We start from the raw sequence: 16459 nt of genomic DNA, 5'->3' as shown, positions 1-16459 counted from the left end.
TACACATATAAATCATAAAACTTGAATACAGGATATAAATAAGGAAATAGAAGATCATGTAGCTTTTGGAATAATCCATCAGTTTTTTAAAATTAAGCACTATCTACAGATTTGCATCAAAGCGTTTTTTATGATAGTGATTTTAATCACTGTCAGATATCATTATACTTGACCCAACTATGCCACATCCCCATTATGCCGCGACCCCACTGTGCTATGTTTTTTTTTTTTAATATAATTTGATTTGGATAATTTTTTTGTTAAGGGTCAAAATAATGGTTAAACAATTAATACTGATTAATTAAAACATTAATTTGCAATAAGTATTATTTAAATATTTTTTGGCATTTTAAAAATTTTAATATTTTTCTTTATAATAACTTATCTTTTTCTGAACACAACAGTTATTTTTAGTAAACTTTCATGTACTCTTAGCTTTCTATAGCGTAATTGTAGTGAATTTATTAGTAAAAAATGGTTTAAAACTATACATCACGTTGGTGAGGTACATTCTCTAGTATGCATCAATTAACTGGTCGCCGTATCAAATAAGATAAACAAAATTAAGTCAATTTAAAAGCATTTTTTATCATGATAGATTACAAATTAAATAACTTTGAATACTGCTAAGATAAATTGTCTGAAGATTTAATATGTCATATCTTTTTTAAAAAAGGAACGTTTATTTATGTGTGCTAAATAACAATATGGATTGTTCGGAGTTATTTGTTACCGTTTAATTTACTTAGTCATCAGCCTTTATTTTATACTTCGCTTCAAAGGCAAAATTATAGTTTTTCTATTCGATCAATAGAATGTCGAATACTTGTAATAATTTGAAATTATTGATTTTAACATGATTTGTTTGCAGGACATTACTTTTGTGTAAGGTGATTAAATACATTTTGGCACTCCCAAAATTTTTCAGAATCACTTTAAATAATATTGATAATTCACAATAAAGTCTACATTCTTTTCCAATTACATTAAGTTTTTATCGAATTATGATGATAGTTTTTTAATAAAATTAAAGGTTATACAATATTATATAAATCATAACTACTAATACTAGAATAAAATTTTTTTTTAATCAACCGTATGTTAACAATATTTGTAGATTTGTTCTATAATATTGAGATTCGCCCCTAAGAAATTATTGGAGGAATATTGCCCAAATTAACCATGCCATAAATATGACATCGTTCGTTTATAAGTTGAATGTTTATAGTTTTTAATAGTTCAATTTAATGATATTGTTACTTTAAATAATTATTTTATCATAATTATAAATTATCATTATTATTTTTTTAAATATTTTTAATTTCAATTATAAAATGTTTATATTAATTATTTAAACATACTGATTTGCTCATTTTTGGCGTAAATAATTAAATTTAAAAAAAAATAAAAGTGAACTCTGCATTGAGTTTGAAACGTCAGCATAAAACTAAACATTTGTAAATGTTCTAAATATAAATTATTTATTTCGGAGTTTCTGAGTTTTTTGAAATATTTAAAAAATAATATAATAAAATCGTTTAGTTATTTTATGCACAACTATGATGACAAGTTGAGAATTATATAATTCTAATTATATTTTTGTAATGAGTCAAATTATTTGAACATTTAATCGACAAATTTGGATAGAATAACTGCACAATTATTATATTATTCAAATTATTAAATGTTGTGCTGAATAATTTAGCAAATACATCAAAGATACTTACTATGCACTGAAAATTAAATGATTTTATACATACAATGGTAGTTTTAATAATAATTTCTATTGTTTCTTTTAACAAAATGTATTTTAAATATAATAAATTTTTAATGTAATTTTTTTGTGCATAATACATTTAACAATTTTATTTTTAATGTTTTTCTTCCATGGCTATTGAATGTCAGCTGTTTTTTCTTTTATGTATTATGGATGAACTACTACGGTCTACAACCAATACTGTATAACAAATTCCACCACTACATTAGTTGCATTTCAAGCGTTGATTTGTGTGGTGGAGTTTTGATGTGAAATATTATAGTTTGTTTAGCCCGCGCCCCGCCTGCTATATTTTTAATTTCACATCCGTTCATGCGTTTATCTCCTACCGTAATCAATTTGTTTATATATTTATTACGATATAATTTTATACTATGTTTAATAATATAAATATGTATTGAAGTGATGTGAATGTTATTGTTTTGAAAATGTGGTGGCTTTTGAGAATATTATTAATAGTTCGGTTTCATTGATAACGCTAGTGAAATAAATTATCTCACATAAATTGAATTTTATCATGTTGCTGAAACAAGACTGGGGTAGTGCGATTGCACTAGGATTAGGTCTAGCTGCAGTAGCTGGAAAATCAGGTATTTAAAATTCAACATAACAATCAAATATATTGAAATATTTCTTTTGTGATCTAGTTTAGTAGGTGACCAATTTGTGTAACTCAGAACAATAGGTTTTTAAATTAAAATAATTATAGTAACTTAGTTGTATCTTGTTGCACAGATATTAAAGTCTATCTTGCTGAACTATTAACAATCTCATGCTTTTCATAACTAAATTATTTAAGAGCTCATAAAAAAATAATTGCAAATAACTTAAATATACCCCATTTTTTAGTTCAGAACACTATTTATGCAAATGAGATAAATTAAAAAAAATAAAGATAGAGTTAACATATAACTTTTATCTATTGTGGCTGATTTTGAAATCACGTTCAGGAATGAACTTTTTTTTCAAGATAATCTATTTATCGAAGTATAATATTAGTAACAGACTATTCTGACCCCATCAATGTCTTATAGCATTTGTTACTTATAAAAAGTAGAAGCTGGTTCCTTAAGTAAATGCAGTGAACTATGTTAATCGGGACTCTATTATATATAATTATGACGAAAAAAATATATGAGAGAGGTAAAACCAAACAAAACATTCAATAAACTTAGATGCTTGAATATTATCTTTTAATGCTATCCAATATAACCCTGCCCCTTTTTAATTGTGCATAATAATGAAATAATTAATGAGATTTTACTATAATTATTATTTTATAAGATACATAAAGATTGTTAATAAATTTCTCTTTATTTAAACTAAAATGCACAAAAAAGTAATAAAAGACCCATTTGGGGTTTGTTTATCATTATATTAATAAAAAAATAAAGCAAATATTTAAATCTTGAACTATTTAAAAAAATAATTCCTTTATATAAAACTCGACTAATAAATGTTTAGTAAAAACTATTTCATAATATAAATATTGAGATAAAAGAGAGACTTTGTTATATATTAAATAATTTTTTATAATATAAATAAATGGTCTTAAAGTATTATAAAATGTAATAGTAACTACTATAGTTTTGAACTCTGTACATCTTCAAGTTACTACTAAATGATTATATATATTTATGTATAATAAAAATTGATGACTTGTGTCTATTATTATTTTAAATATTTTTAATATAATTTCAATTTTAAATAATAATAATTATTATTTTAAATGTATATATAAATTTACTAAGTTTAATAGTATAGTAACTAATATCTAACTTTTATCATTCTAGACTATTTATTTATTTTATTATCAATTTTAATTTCTACAATTTTTTTTTTAATTTTGAGGTAAAATGGTAAGTTCTGATTAATTTTAAAACACGTAGCACATTTTGTTAAACTATTAATAATATAAATTAAATTACAAAATTTGTCTGATAGAGTTTATTTATTATATTGTTACCCATAAAACTTGCTTCATGAAAGTCATAAATAGTCTCCTCCTATATAATAATCTCCAAATAAAACTCTATTTACTTGTTTAATTGTATGCATTTTTACCTTATTAAAGATGACTAATACTAAAAGTTTTGTTTTACTACCAATTTTATATTAATTACTATTTCATTGTAAGTGTAAGTTGTAACAATTTGTTGGAGATGTTCATTTCTATCTATGTCAATATAGTTTTAAGTATAAATAAATATTATTTATTTAATTTCTTAAGTTGCTAATGCTATGATATTAACACCTCAAGAAATTAAAAAAAAAAACTCTTAAGAATTAAAAAAATTTAATTTAATTATTTTAATAAATTTCAATTTACTTTTATTATTTAAATTTAATTTATAAAAATTATTCTCCTAAAAATGCATTTTTAAAGTGCCTGTCATTTTTGTGCCTATAAGTTTCAATGTTAAATTATGTATGTGTTGACACAGATGCATGGTCGTATCAATTCACAAGTCCCATGCACTTTTACAGTAGCTGAGTCTTATACTCAGGCACGTAGCCAGAAAATGTTTATTGGAGGGGCCAACAATTTTGGGCCTTTGTATCATTTTCCATAATTTGTTTACCATGAAAAGATTGTGGGGGGTCCCTCCACTCCTTCTTAGACAGTATCCCATTCTATGAATCTTACAAGTTCAAAATTTGTGTTTATTTTTCGAAAATTGGTGGATTATTCCAAAAGTTACATGATCTGCTATTTCCTTATTAATATCCTGATTAAGATAAAGTATGTCGAATGAAAAAGAGATTATTAAAAAATATTATTTCTCATAAAAAAATTGTGCTGATCCATACATTTTTCAAAAAGTTATAGCATTATAAAGTTAAAAATGTAAAATACAAAATCGAGAATTTTTACACAAAAATATCATTCGGTAGCCATTTTCACCGTGAAGACAAAATTAACTCCGAAATTTTTTTAAATAAAATAGTACATTACGTTAGCTTTAATTTAAGATATAGATAAAAGTGTCAGACTTTCCGGAACATTTTAAAAATTTAAGTGAAAAAAGTTAATTTTTTGTGAAAAAGTTGTCATTTTAAATCCCCCCCGTGGGCAGGTAAAGGGTCAGATTTATAAAAAAAATATATCAAATGAAAAGTAACGATATCATACATCTTTATAAAAAAGTTATGGCAATTTTTGAGGGTAATGTCTTCGACTAGATACGATTTGTGATCTTTTGACGTATTACTGAAAGAAATGGGTTCAGTGAGAGCTGAGAAAAAGTGGTAACAGACACAAAAAAAAACACACCATAGTAAAAATAATACCTTCTCAGCTTTGCATCGAAGCTAATAAAATAATGATATGAACATAAGCTGATTTAATTTTTCAACTTTTAAGCTATTAAGAAAAAATAATTTATTCCTAAATACTAAAAACTAAATACTAAAATAAACAATTAAGTTATAAAAAATTTTAAAATAAATATAAATTATAAACAATGTAAAATTTTATTTTATTTTATTTAAAATTAAAAACAATTCCTGCCTTTTTTTAGTCATATTTTAATTACTATTATTTAGAGCACGCAAATAACAAATTAACAAAAACAAATAAATTACCTATTGTAACTACTAAATTATAAAAAAAGAAACAAATTATAGATAAGATTTATCAAAAAAATTTTATAGAGTATACTCTATCGAATTTTGTAATCAACTAGATTCTAATCAATGCAGATACTTGGTAGTTTGTTATCATTTGTTAGACCAGAGTTAAAAAAAATTTACCTACAACCACGTTTGGAGTAATTGCTATTCCATTTATTATTACGTCTAGAACGTTATCTTTTTCAAATAACGTTTTCTATGAATATAAAAATGAAAATACAGCCATAATAATAACTGTATTACTCAATAGTAATCACAAATGAATAATAATTTCAATGTATATAAGGCCTAGCACGTTTTTGATAATTCGTAAAAATAATTGAATTTTAAATTTGGGGGGGCCGGCTCTGGGCCACATTAAATTTAAGGGGGGCCAGGCCCACCCTTGTCTACGTGCCTGCTTATACTCCTCCCCTAATTTGGAGTTATGATATAATTATTTTTCTGAAAATAGTGCTTTAACAGTACTATTTTAACTAAAAATTGAATCTTCAAAAATTCGTAGTCCTAGGCACAGTTTGTACAGTTCATAATGGTTAATATAATCCTGCACAGAGTTCAATTTTATGCTATCACTTTACTATGAATTGTATATGAAATTATTTTGGTGTTTAAAAAGTTATTTCTACTGTTAATTTTAATTAATTTAAAAGTTAGTTAAGTTAATTTTATTTTAAAGTAGAAGTTTAAAGTAAATTTTTCAAAAACTAATATTAAAGAAAATATTTGTTAAAATTTGATGTCCAATTTAAATGTATCGTCGAACGTTTTTGTTTTTTATATATACATTTACATAAATATTTATTTTTTAATTTTTTCTAACGAGCAATGATCGGAATCTGAGGCAGTTAGTGGTAGTCGGAGAGTATAACCAATATACGTCCAACAAAAACTATAGTTGTGGAATGTCCTTGACCCTCCCTTGAAGAAATCATGATACTTACATTGTGGAAGTTAATAATAATAATCGTGCACGCATGTAATAATATTATATACATAGGTAAATCTTGTAATCACTAACCGAATGCGAGGTGTTATCCGGTTCACGCCTACTACATAACATCACGCTCGATGTCACGACTGTTAGAAAAGATTTAAAGATCTTTGGAATTTAAGGGAACTGATCTGCACCATTCACTCAAATCCCCCTATTCTACTTACTCTATCATTTATGATCTATTGTGGTTTTTGTTTCCATGTTTTAAATGGTAACACAATATCACCTTAGGGATTGAATAAATATATTGACTTTTCCTCACTATTTTGATGTAGATAATCGAACGTGCGCATTAGAAGATGCAAGTCTAAAACCATATTGAAGCCAAATTTAGAAAAATAATAATTAATAACATATAAATATCATAGTTTATTCATTTATTTGTAGAACATTAAGTTTCAAAATTAAACTAATTCTTATAAATTAATTGTTTTATTTGTCTCGATACATTTCGACCAGTCAGACCATGTGGTACTACTGTTCATGTAAAGCTGTTAATATATATTAATCTTACGTATACCATGTACCTTATGAAATTATATTTAGTTTGTTGATAGTGTCTTTATTTAATACACTTATAAATTATTAATATTTATTTTTTTATCAAAAATTAAATACTATATAATTTTGATGACTGAAAGTTAAAAAAAAAAACATAAGTCCTTGAATTTTACTGTGAATTGGATGTTCGCGCTAAATTTTAAATGAAATTCATCGCAGTTTCTTTTTTGTCATAGTAAAACCATCGTAGAATTTTTGCATGAAACGTGCAAAAAAGCTGCATGTTTTTGAATCTCAATTTCAGTATCAGACAATAAACTTAGCTCACTATAGTATATCGTTTTTTACTACAAATTCAAACATAACTTTTCCTGATACAGATAAAAAGATATATTTTTCAGTTCGAATATGCTTCCTTTAGCAGCTTAGGTTACTTAAAACCAAATCAAATTAAAAAACAGAGCATCATCTCATGGAGTACGTGATACGACAAATTTATAAATCTTTATAAAGCTTTGGAATTTTATAGTGAATAGGTAGTAAGCGTTACTACAGAATCTGTGATGATATACAATAATAGGGAAAACATTTGCGACAATGACCTACAATGTACGTGTATACTCGCATCTTGTCCGAGAATATTGCCTGGGTGTATAGAATTCTAATAACTAGTTGTCCGGTAAATAATGTCCAGCGAAATATAAGAAGACGGATGGAGTGCCAGATGGTGCGTCTTCCTCCAACGCCGAGATAGTAGAAACAGAATTATTGTTATTTTAAAAACCGGTTAAACATTAGTTTGTCTCGTTATGGTTGCACTAGCTGTAATAATGTAATATCATTCGTTCTTAGTGTTCTAAATTTCAATCTTATGATTAAGGTAAACTGTAGACAAGAAAGTGCGATATTTGTTTTTTTTTTTTCAATACTGGACCTTATTTTACTGAACTGAATTATAGTCGGTACTTAGTTTTTGCTTATTAATTTGAAACTTTCAATTATTTAGTGTCATAATTATTGTGTCGTGTAGTGTATGTTAGTATGTGTTGTGGTGTTAAAATTCGTCTAGAAAACAGTTTTGTTATAAATGATTTGTAATGTTTAAAATAAAATTCTAATAAGAGAGTTTACAAACGAGAAACTTTTGAATGTGAATTCAACAATAATTGTTATGTCCTGAACCAACCGCAATTCAAAAATTACTTATTTTCTTAAAAAAATCCACTTTATATAAAGAAATATAACTTGTATATATAATATGTATAAATGTTATGCAAAAATTGTAATAATAATAATGTAATTTACTGACAGACCAATGGCCAGAGCTGCCGCGGTCTTTTATGTCTAGTAATAATAAAATAATTGTTATGGTCCGAAGAGAAAACCCACGTTTGGTAGAAAATAAGTCTGTTGGAAATATATAGGATATAATGATTGGCTTGTATATTAATGCATATTTTCAGGACGTGGTTTATTTCTGAGAATTGAGATTATAAAGGTATTTCGTTTTGTTCTGGTCTTGAGGTCTATACTAAAGAAAATATGGTATAGGTACTCCGCCATTACCACCACCATAGGTTTATTATTGAAGGATTTACGGCCGGAGCACGTTTGCCACAAAGGATTTTGACGGGTTTTATTTTTTGTCCATAAGCCACGACTGGTATTAAACATAGTTAAACGTGACTTTTTCATCGTAACTAGGATAGTTTTGAAACACGAACAAAAAAATAATGTTCTTATTTCTAGTAGTTACTAGCTATTTATGTACTTGTGAAAAATTATATTATTCATATTTTAAGCCTTTGTAACAATTAAATATTTTTCTAATTTAAACTTATAAATAAATATAAGTTTAAATTAGAAAAATAATTATCAGTGTTAGCGCTAGATATTGTAGAGCCTATTCATCTACACATATACGTTTGTAGGGCCTTTTAAAACTTTGGGCCCTTGGCAAATGCATTGATCGCGCTGCTCTTCCGCCAGCCCTGATATTAAATTGAATTTCTGATTTTACCAATTTGAGTCTTATTATTAATACCACGTTTTTACTTAATTAAAATTTTAGTGACGTAACCTGAAATTATATTTTAGCATTATTATATTATTACTTTTTTATATGTATTATTTTTAGTCCTTAAAATATCTCAATAAAGGTAATTATTAATGTTTAATGGTTCCAAAAGTTTGTGTGAATTTTTACGTATAACGGTTTGATTTAATACACTAGTAGTTGGCTATCGTTTATTGCATTAAAACTGGCAAAGTGTTAAATTATATTTATTTTTGAATAAATATTATGGACCATAATATTATTTCAATGACAATATAATGGCAATATAAGAGAAGTATTTATTTCATTTATACTTCGTGATGAAGCGTGACTGAAAAGAGCCACCTGTTTCCTCTAAGAAATGTTTTTTTATATTATTATTTTTCCATCGATGGAAGGTATTCAAAATAAATAAAAAGCGTCGAAAAATAAATTATACTGACGATACAAAAATATCAAGGCTTTACTGTTGCATCCTCGGAAAAGAAAAGATGGTCTTTTGTATTGTTCTTTTCATTTTTTTTTTTTTTTTTGGTAATGCTCTTCTCACACCTGGCCGTCGTCATATTATCTTCTATTGTGTCTACTCGTATGTATCTGATAAAATATACAGGTGTCGTTGACTCTCACACAGGCACTGTGCGAAGATGGTATGTTCTCTTCGCATACCTACGCGATTCTGCGTATGATAACATAGACAGGTCACACATTCAATGTATCACGTTTCGGAAATTTTAAAGGTTTAACACCGATATTGTCTGATATATGCTCCCTGTGGTTTTTTTTATAAGCATTGTTACAACCTTTTAGTCAAATATTGGATAGTCAACATTTTATTTCGCTCCATGTTATAATTTTATGCAGACCGTCTGACGACAACATTTTTTAGGCGAATAATTATTTGTATACTCACGTTCCCGTACCTTACTGTCCCGAACTAAATAATTTTAAGTAAAATGTTTTTTACCATTAGCTAAATAAATAATTCCCTTTTTAAGTACGAACAGTATAATTTTAGTTATTAAATTACGTACGTTAATATGATTTTTTTTTTTTACATTTTAAATATTAATTATGTTGCAGTTATAAATACTATATTTTTATTCTTAAAAAATATTGCATGGTTTGGTTTCAAAATAAAATGTTATGTTTTACGTTTTCAATTATAATGTATTAATTCCATCTTTAATATTGAATATTACCTTAATTTCAGTATTTTCCTTTTATAATGTTTCTCAACTACTACTGCATTGAGAATTAGACTGTAAAATCTGTAATTGTTAATTTAAAATGTGATTTTTTTATTATAAACTGTAATTTATTGGTTTTCTGATAAAAAAAAAACCTGTATATGTAAACTAAATAAGATAAAAAATCTGTTATTTGTTTAGTGATCATCCTTAATTATTTTCATAATTTAATTATAATGCAAGTATGATACAGCGTTGTATCCGTTTGGTGTAAACGGTGCTTTAATATTTATAACAACCGCGTTTTTGCTCTTAAAATGGGAGGGTAGTGCGTTAAACACTTGCTTAACGGGTGTATTATTACTATGTGTAGTTAACCATCATCTTCGTTGCATGTGTGTATGGTTCTTCTTAAAAGGGTCTGTTGAAGAGTTTAGTATACATGGTGTAAAATGCGGCTGTGGGGGCAGTCTATACAAAAAACTGGTCGTTGCTGCAGCAGCAGCAGCTGGTTGCTGTGTCACCCATTGACGACGGTATTGGCCGCCATGCATTGCGTATATGTATGCCTATGGTTGTTATTATGGTAAAGCGAGGAAAGGTGGGTTGCCGTCTTCGTGGCACCGGCCGACCGTCGGGTAACACAAATCTGTTGAAGGTGGAACGAAAATAGCAATGCCTGTTATGAGTTACACGGTGAGGTCCTACCAGTGTAGAGAACACAGGCACATTACGAAATTTAAAACCCCATTAAATATTACTTCGGAGGAGTCCTCGTTCTCTTTTACATGATGCTGCGGTAAAAACACACGTGCTCGTGACATCCGACACTCTCGAGTTATAATGATTTTTTTTTTCACCTTATAAGATACTTTGTTCTCACTTGTCGTATTTATAACAACTTTTAACTAACATAATGTAAAAAAAAAAATTATTAAAAATTAAGTGAATAAATTTAAAATGTATTACTACGAGATTCACAGTTATGTATTTTACTGTTGTTATTTTTGTTTTCCCAAGTTAGAGTTAATCAGATTTCTTTATTAGTTTAACGTCTATAGTTTTCACTCTTTCAAATAAATGACTGGAAATATTTCAAATATTTTTAACTTTTAATCAATAGCTTAATTCAGAAAATATACATTAAATTTATAAATAAAATTCCAAATTATTTCGCAGGATTTATTACCAAAACATAATAATTATTATATGGGTTGAAATTTAATAATTTTGATAGCCCAAAATGAAATTCCTAAAAACCCCGAGGTCATATCTTTTTAGAAAAAAAAGGAGTAGAATATGTTATCCATTAGTAGCAAGACACGCCCTAAATTTACGAGAGTCTCTAAAGTAATAAAACCGTTTTAAACGCTTTTTTTCCGACACTCAGGTAACAGGAGCTCTATTTATCTTAATTAGTTCTTAAAGGATAAGTTAAAGAAGTATTTTTAAACACATCCCATTTTACTAAAGTTTGTTGATGCATATGTCAAGTGTTGAAACACTTGATAACTTCCTACATCACATACCTGTACATAGTAACGAAAAATACAGGCATTCAAGTCTCTTAGTGGTGGCGATATATAAATGATTAATAATCAAACGCTGTACTCTTTTCTCTATTAGATAGTTGTTGGACCTGTAATACCATTTTGACGCCCACTGCTTTTTAAATCATAAATTATGTAAATGTTAAATGGTAGAGAAAAGGTGCATGTGCGAGCTATATTTATTTTATCAGTATTCTTAGAGTATAGTTTAAAAATATTTTTTTGAAAGGTGTGCTTGTGATAGATTTTATTTTACTATGCATTGTCAGTCTACTACCAACTTAAGATGTACTCGTAAAGGCTTACAGTCAGATCAGGTTTTTAATACAATCCACAGATTTATTTATTTATGTATATTACCTGTTTATTAAAAGGGTTAGCTAGAATGACCCATAGACTATGAATATGACATTGAATTATATATATGTGTATGTATAAATATAAACATTGACTTACATTTACAGTGGTGTTTCATTGTTATTGCTTGATTTTTACTTGCCTGTTGGTATATTTTGTATACGCCACCTACCTACTCCCCTCTATTTCATTTTCGTAGCACAGTGAAATCTGAAAACAGGTGTTTTTGGATATTATTATGTTAACATTCTCTTATATAATAATTTTAATTAAAAATAAATAGGCGGCATTTGAGTGTAGAGTAGATTTGAATCAATAAAATGTAACAAGTTTTAGTGATAAATTAAGTTAACGTAAAATAAAGACATCAAATGTGTTGGTTACAATATGATCAATCTATTGTATTTTACGTGAACTTCATTTATTATTAAAATTAGTTAAATTTGATAAATTCAAATCTTTTCCACGTTCAAACGTGCTCCAATCTCTCCTTATTGAGTTTTAAATCAAAAACTTTTAAATAAAATAAAATAAATTTCATTTATTTTTATTTTTCAAACAACGCAAAATCAATAAAACAAATGACGATTATAATAATAGTTAAAAGTAGTATAATTAAGTAGAGTTTTGACTTATTAAAATGATTTGTTTTTCATTTTCCAACTGATTAAAATTTTTTATTATCAATATTTTACTTTTATATTCTCTAAATAAATATTAAATTATTTTAGTGAAACTGAAGCTAAAATAAATGTCATACAACTATATTTTGGGGTTATTATACATCTTAAACTCTTATCATATGTTATCGACTATTAAGTCTTATTATTAAAAACTTATTTGATTAAATCATATGTAGCGAAAACTTAATTATGTTTTCTTTAATATATTTATAATTATATCAACTACTGTGTTATGTTACAGTTCGTGGACTTACTTGTTATTGTGAACATCAATGTCCAAATGGTCAACCAAATGGTACTTGTATTACTTCACGTCACTCACAATGTTTTAGTGCTATTCAAGAAGAATATAATGAAGAAACTGGTGAATATGAACCAGTAGCTTCCTATGGCTGTCTAGCAGCTGGCGAGCAAGGGTTTTTACAAGTAACTATTTAAAATTTTTAAATTATTTTCAATTTATATGATAATATTAATATATTTTTTTAATTTTTTTAGTGTAAAGGTGGAAATTCTTTGTATGGTTTAGCAATTCAGTGTTGCAACACTGATATGTGTAATAAAGAAATTCACCCTATTTATACACCTCACACAACAACTACTCCACCTCCTAAAATTCAAATTAATTCAGTGCCATATATAGCATTTATGTTATCTATGATAACGTGTTTACTGATTTCTGCAATAGTCATTGGTTGGTTTTATATAAGATATAGAAGAAGGGAAAAAAATAGACTGTATGCACTGGCATCAACTGATAGCTATATTTCTGGAAACAGCAATTTGTTGCAAACCCTTATTGGACACTCATCAGGATCGGGTTCTGGAATCCCACTATTAGTAAGACAAGTTATTTTTAATACAATTTTGTAAATCATTTTCTTATTTGCACTTATTTTTTGATAGGTACAAAGAACTATTGCCAAGCAAATTAGAATAGAATGTCAAATTGGTGAAGGTCGATTTGGCAAAGTTTGTTTAGCAAATTGGCGTGGTGAACATGTAGCTGTAAAAATTTTTACTACGATAAATGATCAAAGCTGGCTTCGTGAAACTGAAATTTATCAAACTGTTTTATTAAGACATGAAAATATTTTAGGTTAGTTTCAAAATAATAAATTGTTTTTAAGTATTTTGTATTTTAATAATGTTGATTTTTTAGGTTTCATTGCTGCTGATTTAAAAGTTAGTGCTGGAGGTGCTCAAATGATGTTAATAACAGAATATCATAAACGAGGTTCATTGCATGATTATTTAAAAGAAAATACTATTGATGCTGCTCAACTTATTATAATGGCACGTTCTATCGCAAGTGGCTTGGCTCATTTACATGAACCTATAAATGGTACTCACGGAAAACCATGTATTGCTCATAGGGATATTAAGTCGAGAAATATATTAGTTAAAGCTGATGGTGAATGCTGTATTGCTGATTTTGCTTTAGCTGTTCGATATGATGGGTAAATATTTGTTGAATAATACACCTAAAAATTTTGTTGTATTAAAAATTATATTATTAATATTATTATAGACGTAAAAATGAAATTGATATTGCTCCAAACTCAAGAGTTGGCACGAGACGTTATATGGCTCCTGAAGTTGTAAATGACACAATTGATGTTACATCTTTTAGTGCATTTAAAGCAGCAGATATGTATTCTACTAGTTTAGTGTTATGGGAATTATGTAGAAGATGTAGGCAAAGTTGGCCTGTAGGTGGATCTCCTATGCTTCAAGTAGAAGATTATATATTGCCTTACAGCAATTTGGTTAGTCCAGATCCTTCAATAGAAGATATGCGACTTGTACTGATAGTGCAAGGAGCGAGACCTGATATACCCATGAGATGGAGATGTGATCATGTATGTTGGGTTTATTAAAATAATATAATAATAAGTCTTAAAATTAACATTTTTTATTCCAAATTGTAAATAATATAATTAATAATAATATACACTTACATATATATTTTTTTATTATAGAGATTAAGGGTAATATCTGAAATTATTCAAGAATGTTGGCATCAAAACCCTAGTGTTAGGTTACCAGCATTAAGAGTTATGAAAACATTGCGAAAACTTGAAGATAGTGAAACATCAGAAAGTAGTATCCATCATGTTTAATATAAGACATTTTCAAATCAAGACTTAGGTTGATGTATATATTTTTTAAAGACTGTGTAGATACAATTAATTTTAAATACTATTTGTAAAAACATACAAGTTGTTTATTTTTAGTTCTACTTAACTTCTAATGTAACAATGTGCCATAAACATTATTACAGTGCTATTAAGACAACATTTTATAACTCCTTAATATAAACCTATTAATGGTATTTTTCTTGTATTCAATAAAATTTGAAATATGTAACTGTTCTAAACTAAATTAAACATTTATGCTAATAATTTTATTATTTATTTATTTTTACCATTCAAATAAAATAGTGTTATATAATACCTTCATTTTCAAACTTTTTTTTTTTTTTTTGAAATAAAGAGAAATCTTTTAGGCTTGTTAATTGATCAAGTGTAAAAAATCTTTTTTTAATAGTATTGCTCTCTTGTTAATAATTTATAATTCATATAACTTATGTTCATGTGTATTAAATAGTGTCATAAATAAAATAGCTAATATTGATTGTTATTTGATTAATTTATAATATTTTGTTTTTTTTATGTGTCTTAGACTATTAGTCAAGTCCCAAAGTTGTATGTATTGTGTATAATGTAAACAAATTAAAATAAAAATATGGAATTTTTTTTTAAGTTCGTATTACAATCCTATGACTAAATACTTGAGTGTATAGTTAATTATTTTTATATAAGCCTCCTGAATATTGCTATACACTTAAATGTCTATATATTTATATATGAATGTGATTATGTATAATATTCAAATATAAACTATATTATTTATAAACTTTTAAAAGTTGTTTTATTTTTATATTTTTAATTTACTAGTACTTTATCAATTATACAAATTATTAGGTTAATTAAAATATTAAACAATATTTTAATATTTCATATTATGAAATATTGATAGTAAAAAAAAATTTTAGGAGAAAATCATGTAATATATTACATAGGCTATATATTTTTTCTAATGTTCATTATTATTTATAGGTATTTTATTGTCCAAAACTTTGATAAGATATACATGGTCAACAATCACTACCATTATAATTGTAGACTTAATCATAATGTATTTATTATAAGTCTAAGATTATAATCAATGTCGAATTAGTATATTGTTAATTTAAACAAATTTTAAAACATATTGTTCATTAATATAATTTATGTGAATCATGTGTTATTTTCAATTAAACAATTGATACTATTCACAAATTACAATCAAAAATTAAGACTATATAATTTTTTGTTGAAAATCTACTTAAGTATATTTTTAAACCAACGATAGTAATTACTATTGATAGTATATATTATTTAAATTATAAAATGGATATTTCACTTTATTTAAATTATTATATAGTTATTTTGCTGACCTCTCGTGAAGACTATTAAATAAATATTATAACTTTCATTAAAAACTGTTTATACATTTTCTTATTTCTTAATAATGAATTATAAATAATCTTTTTTAAAAATATGTGCAAACTTGTTGATACCCTTAATAAAAAAGATCTATAGAATAATTTTTAAGAAAATGAGTCTTGCCTGCCCTGCATATTATAAAGTTATAAATGTTGATCAAAAAC

At 26.3% G+C, this 16459-nt stretch overlaps 1 protein-coding gene across 1 annotated transcript; it reads left to right on the top strand.

Annotated features, from left to right (window-relative positions):
- The first annotated feature begins 1978 nt into the window (after nucleotides 1-1978).
- Nucleotides 1979-15673, top strand: LOC126896375 (bone morphogenetic protein receptor type-1B-like). Its single transcript, XM_050669094.1, has 7 exons — nucleotides 1979-2367; nucleotides 12986-13170; nucleotides 13243-13584; nucleotides 13651-13843; nucleotides 13907-14204; nucleotides 14276-14606; nucleotides 14727-15673. The coding sequence occupies exons 1-7, from the start codon at nucleotides 2295-2297 to the stop codon at nucleotides 14865-14867; spliced, it is 1563 nt and encodes a 520-aa protein (XP_050525051.1). The 5' UTR covers nucleotides 1979-2294; the 3' UTR covers nucleotides 14868-15673.
- The last annotated feature ends 786 nt before the right edge of the window (nucleotides 15674-16459 follow it).

The sequence above is a fragment of the Daktulosphaira vitifoliae genome, unplaced genomic scaffold, assembly GCF_025091365.1.
Source record: "Daktulosphaira vitifoliae isolate Bord-2020 unplaced genomic scaffold, ASM2509136v1 Scaffold_1, whole genome shotgun sequence".
Classification (NCBI taxonomy): Eukaryota; Metazoa; Arthropoda; class Insecta; order Hemiptera; family Phylloxeridae; genus Daktulosphaira; species Daktulosphaira vitifoliae.
This window is presented reverse-complemented; position numbering and strand designations above follow the sequence as displayed.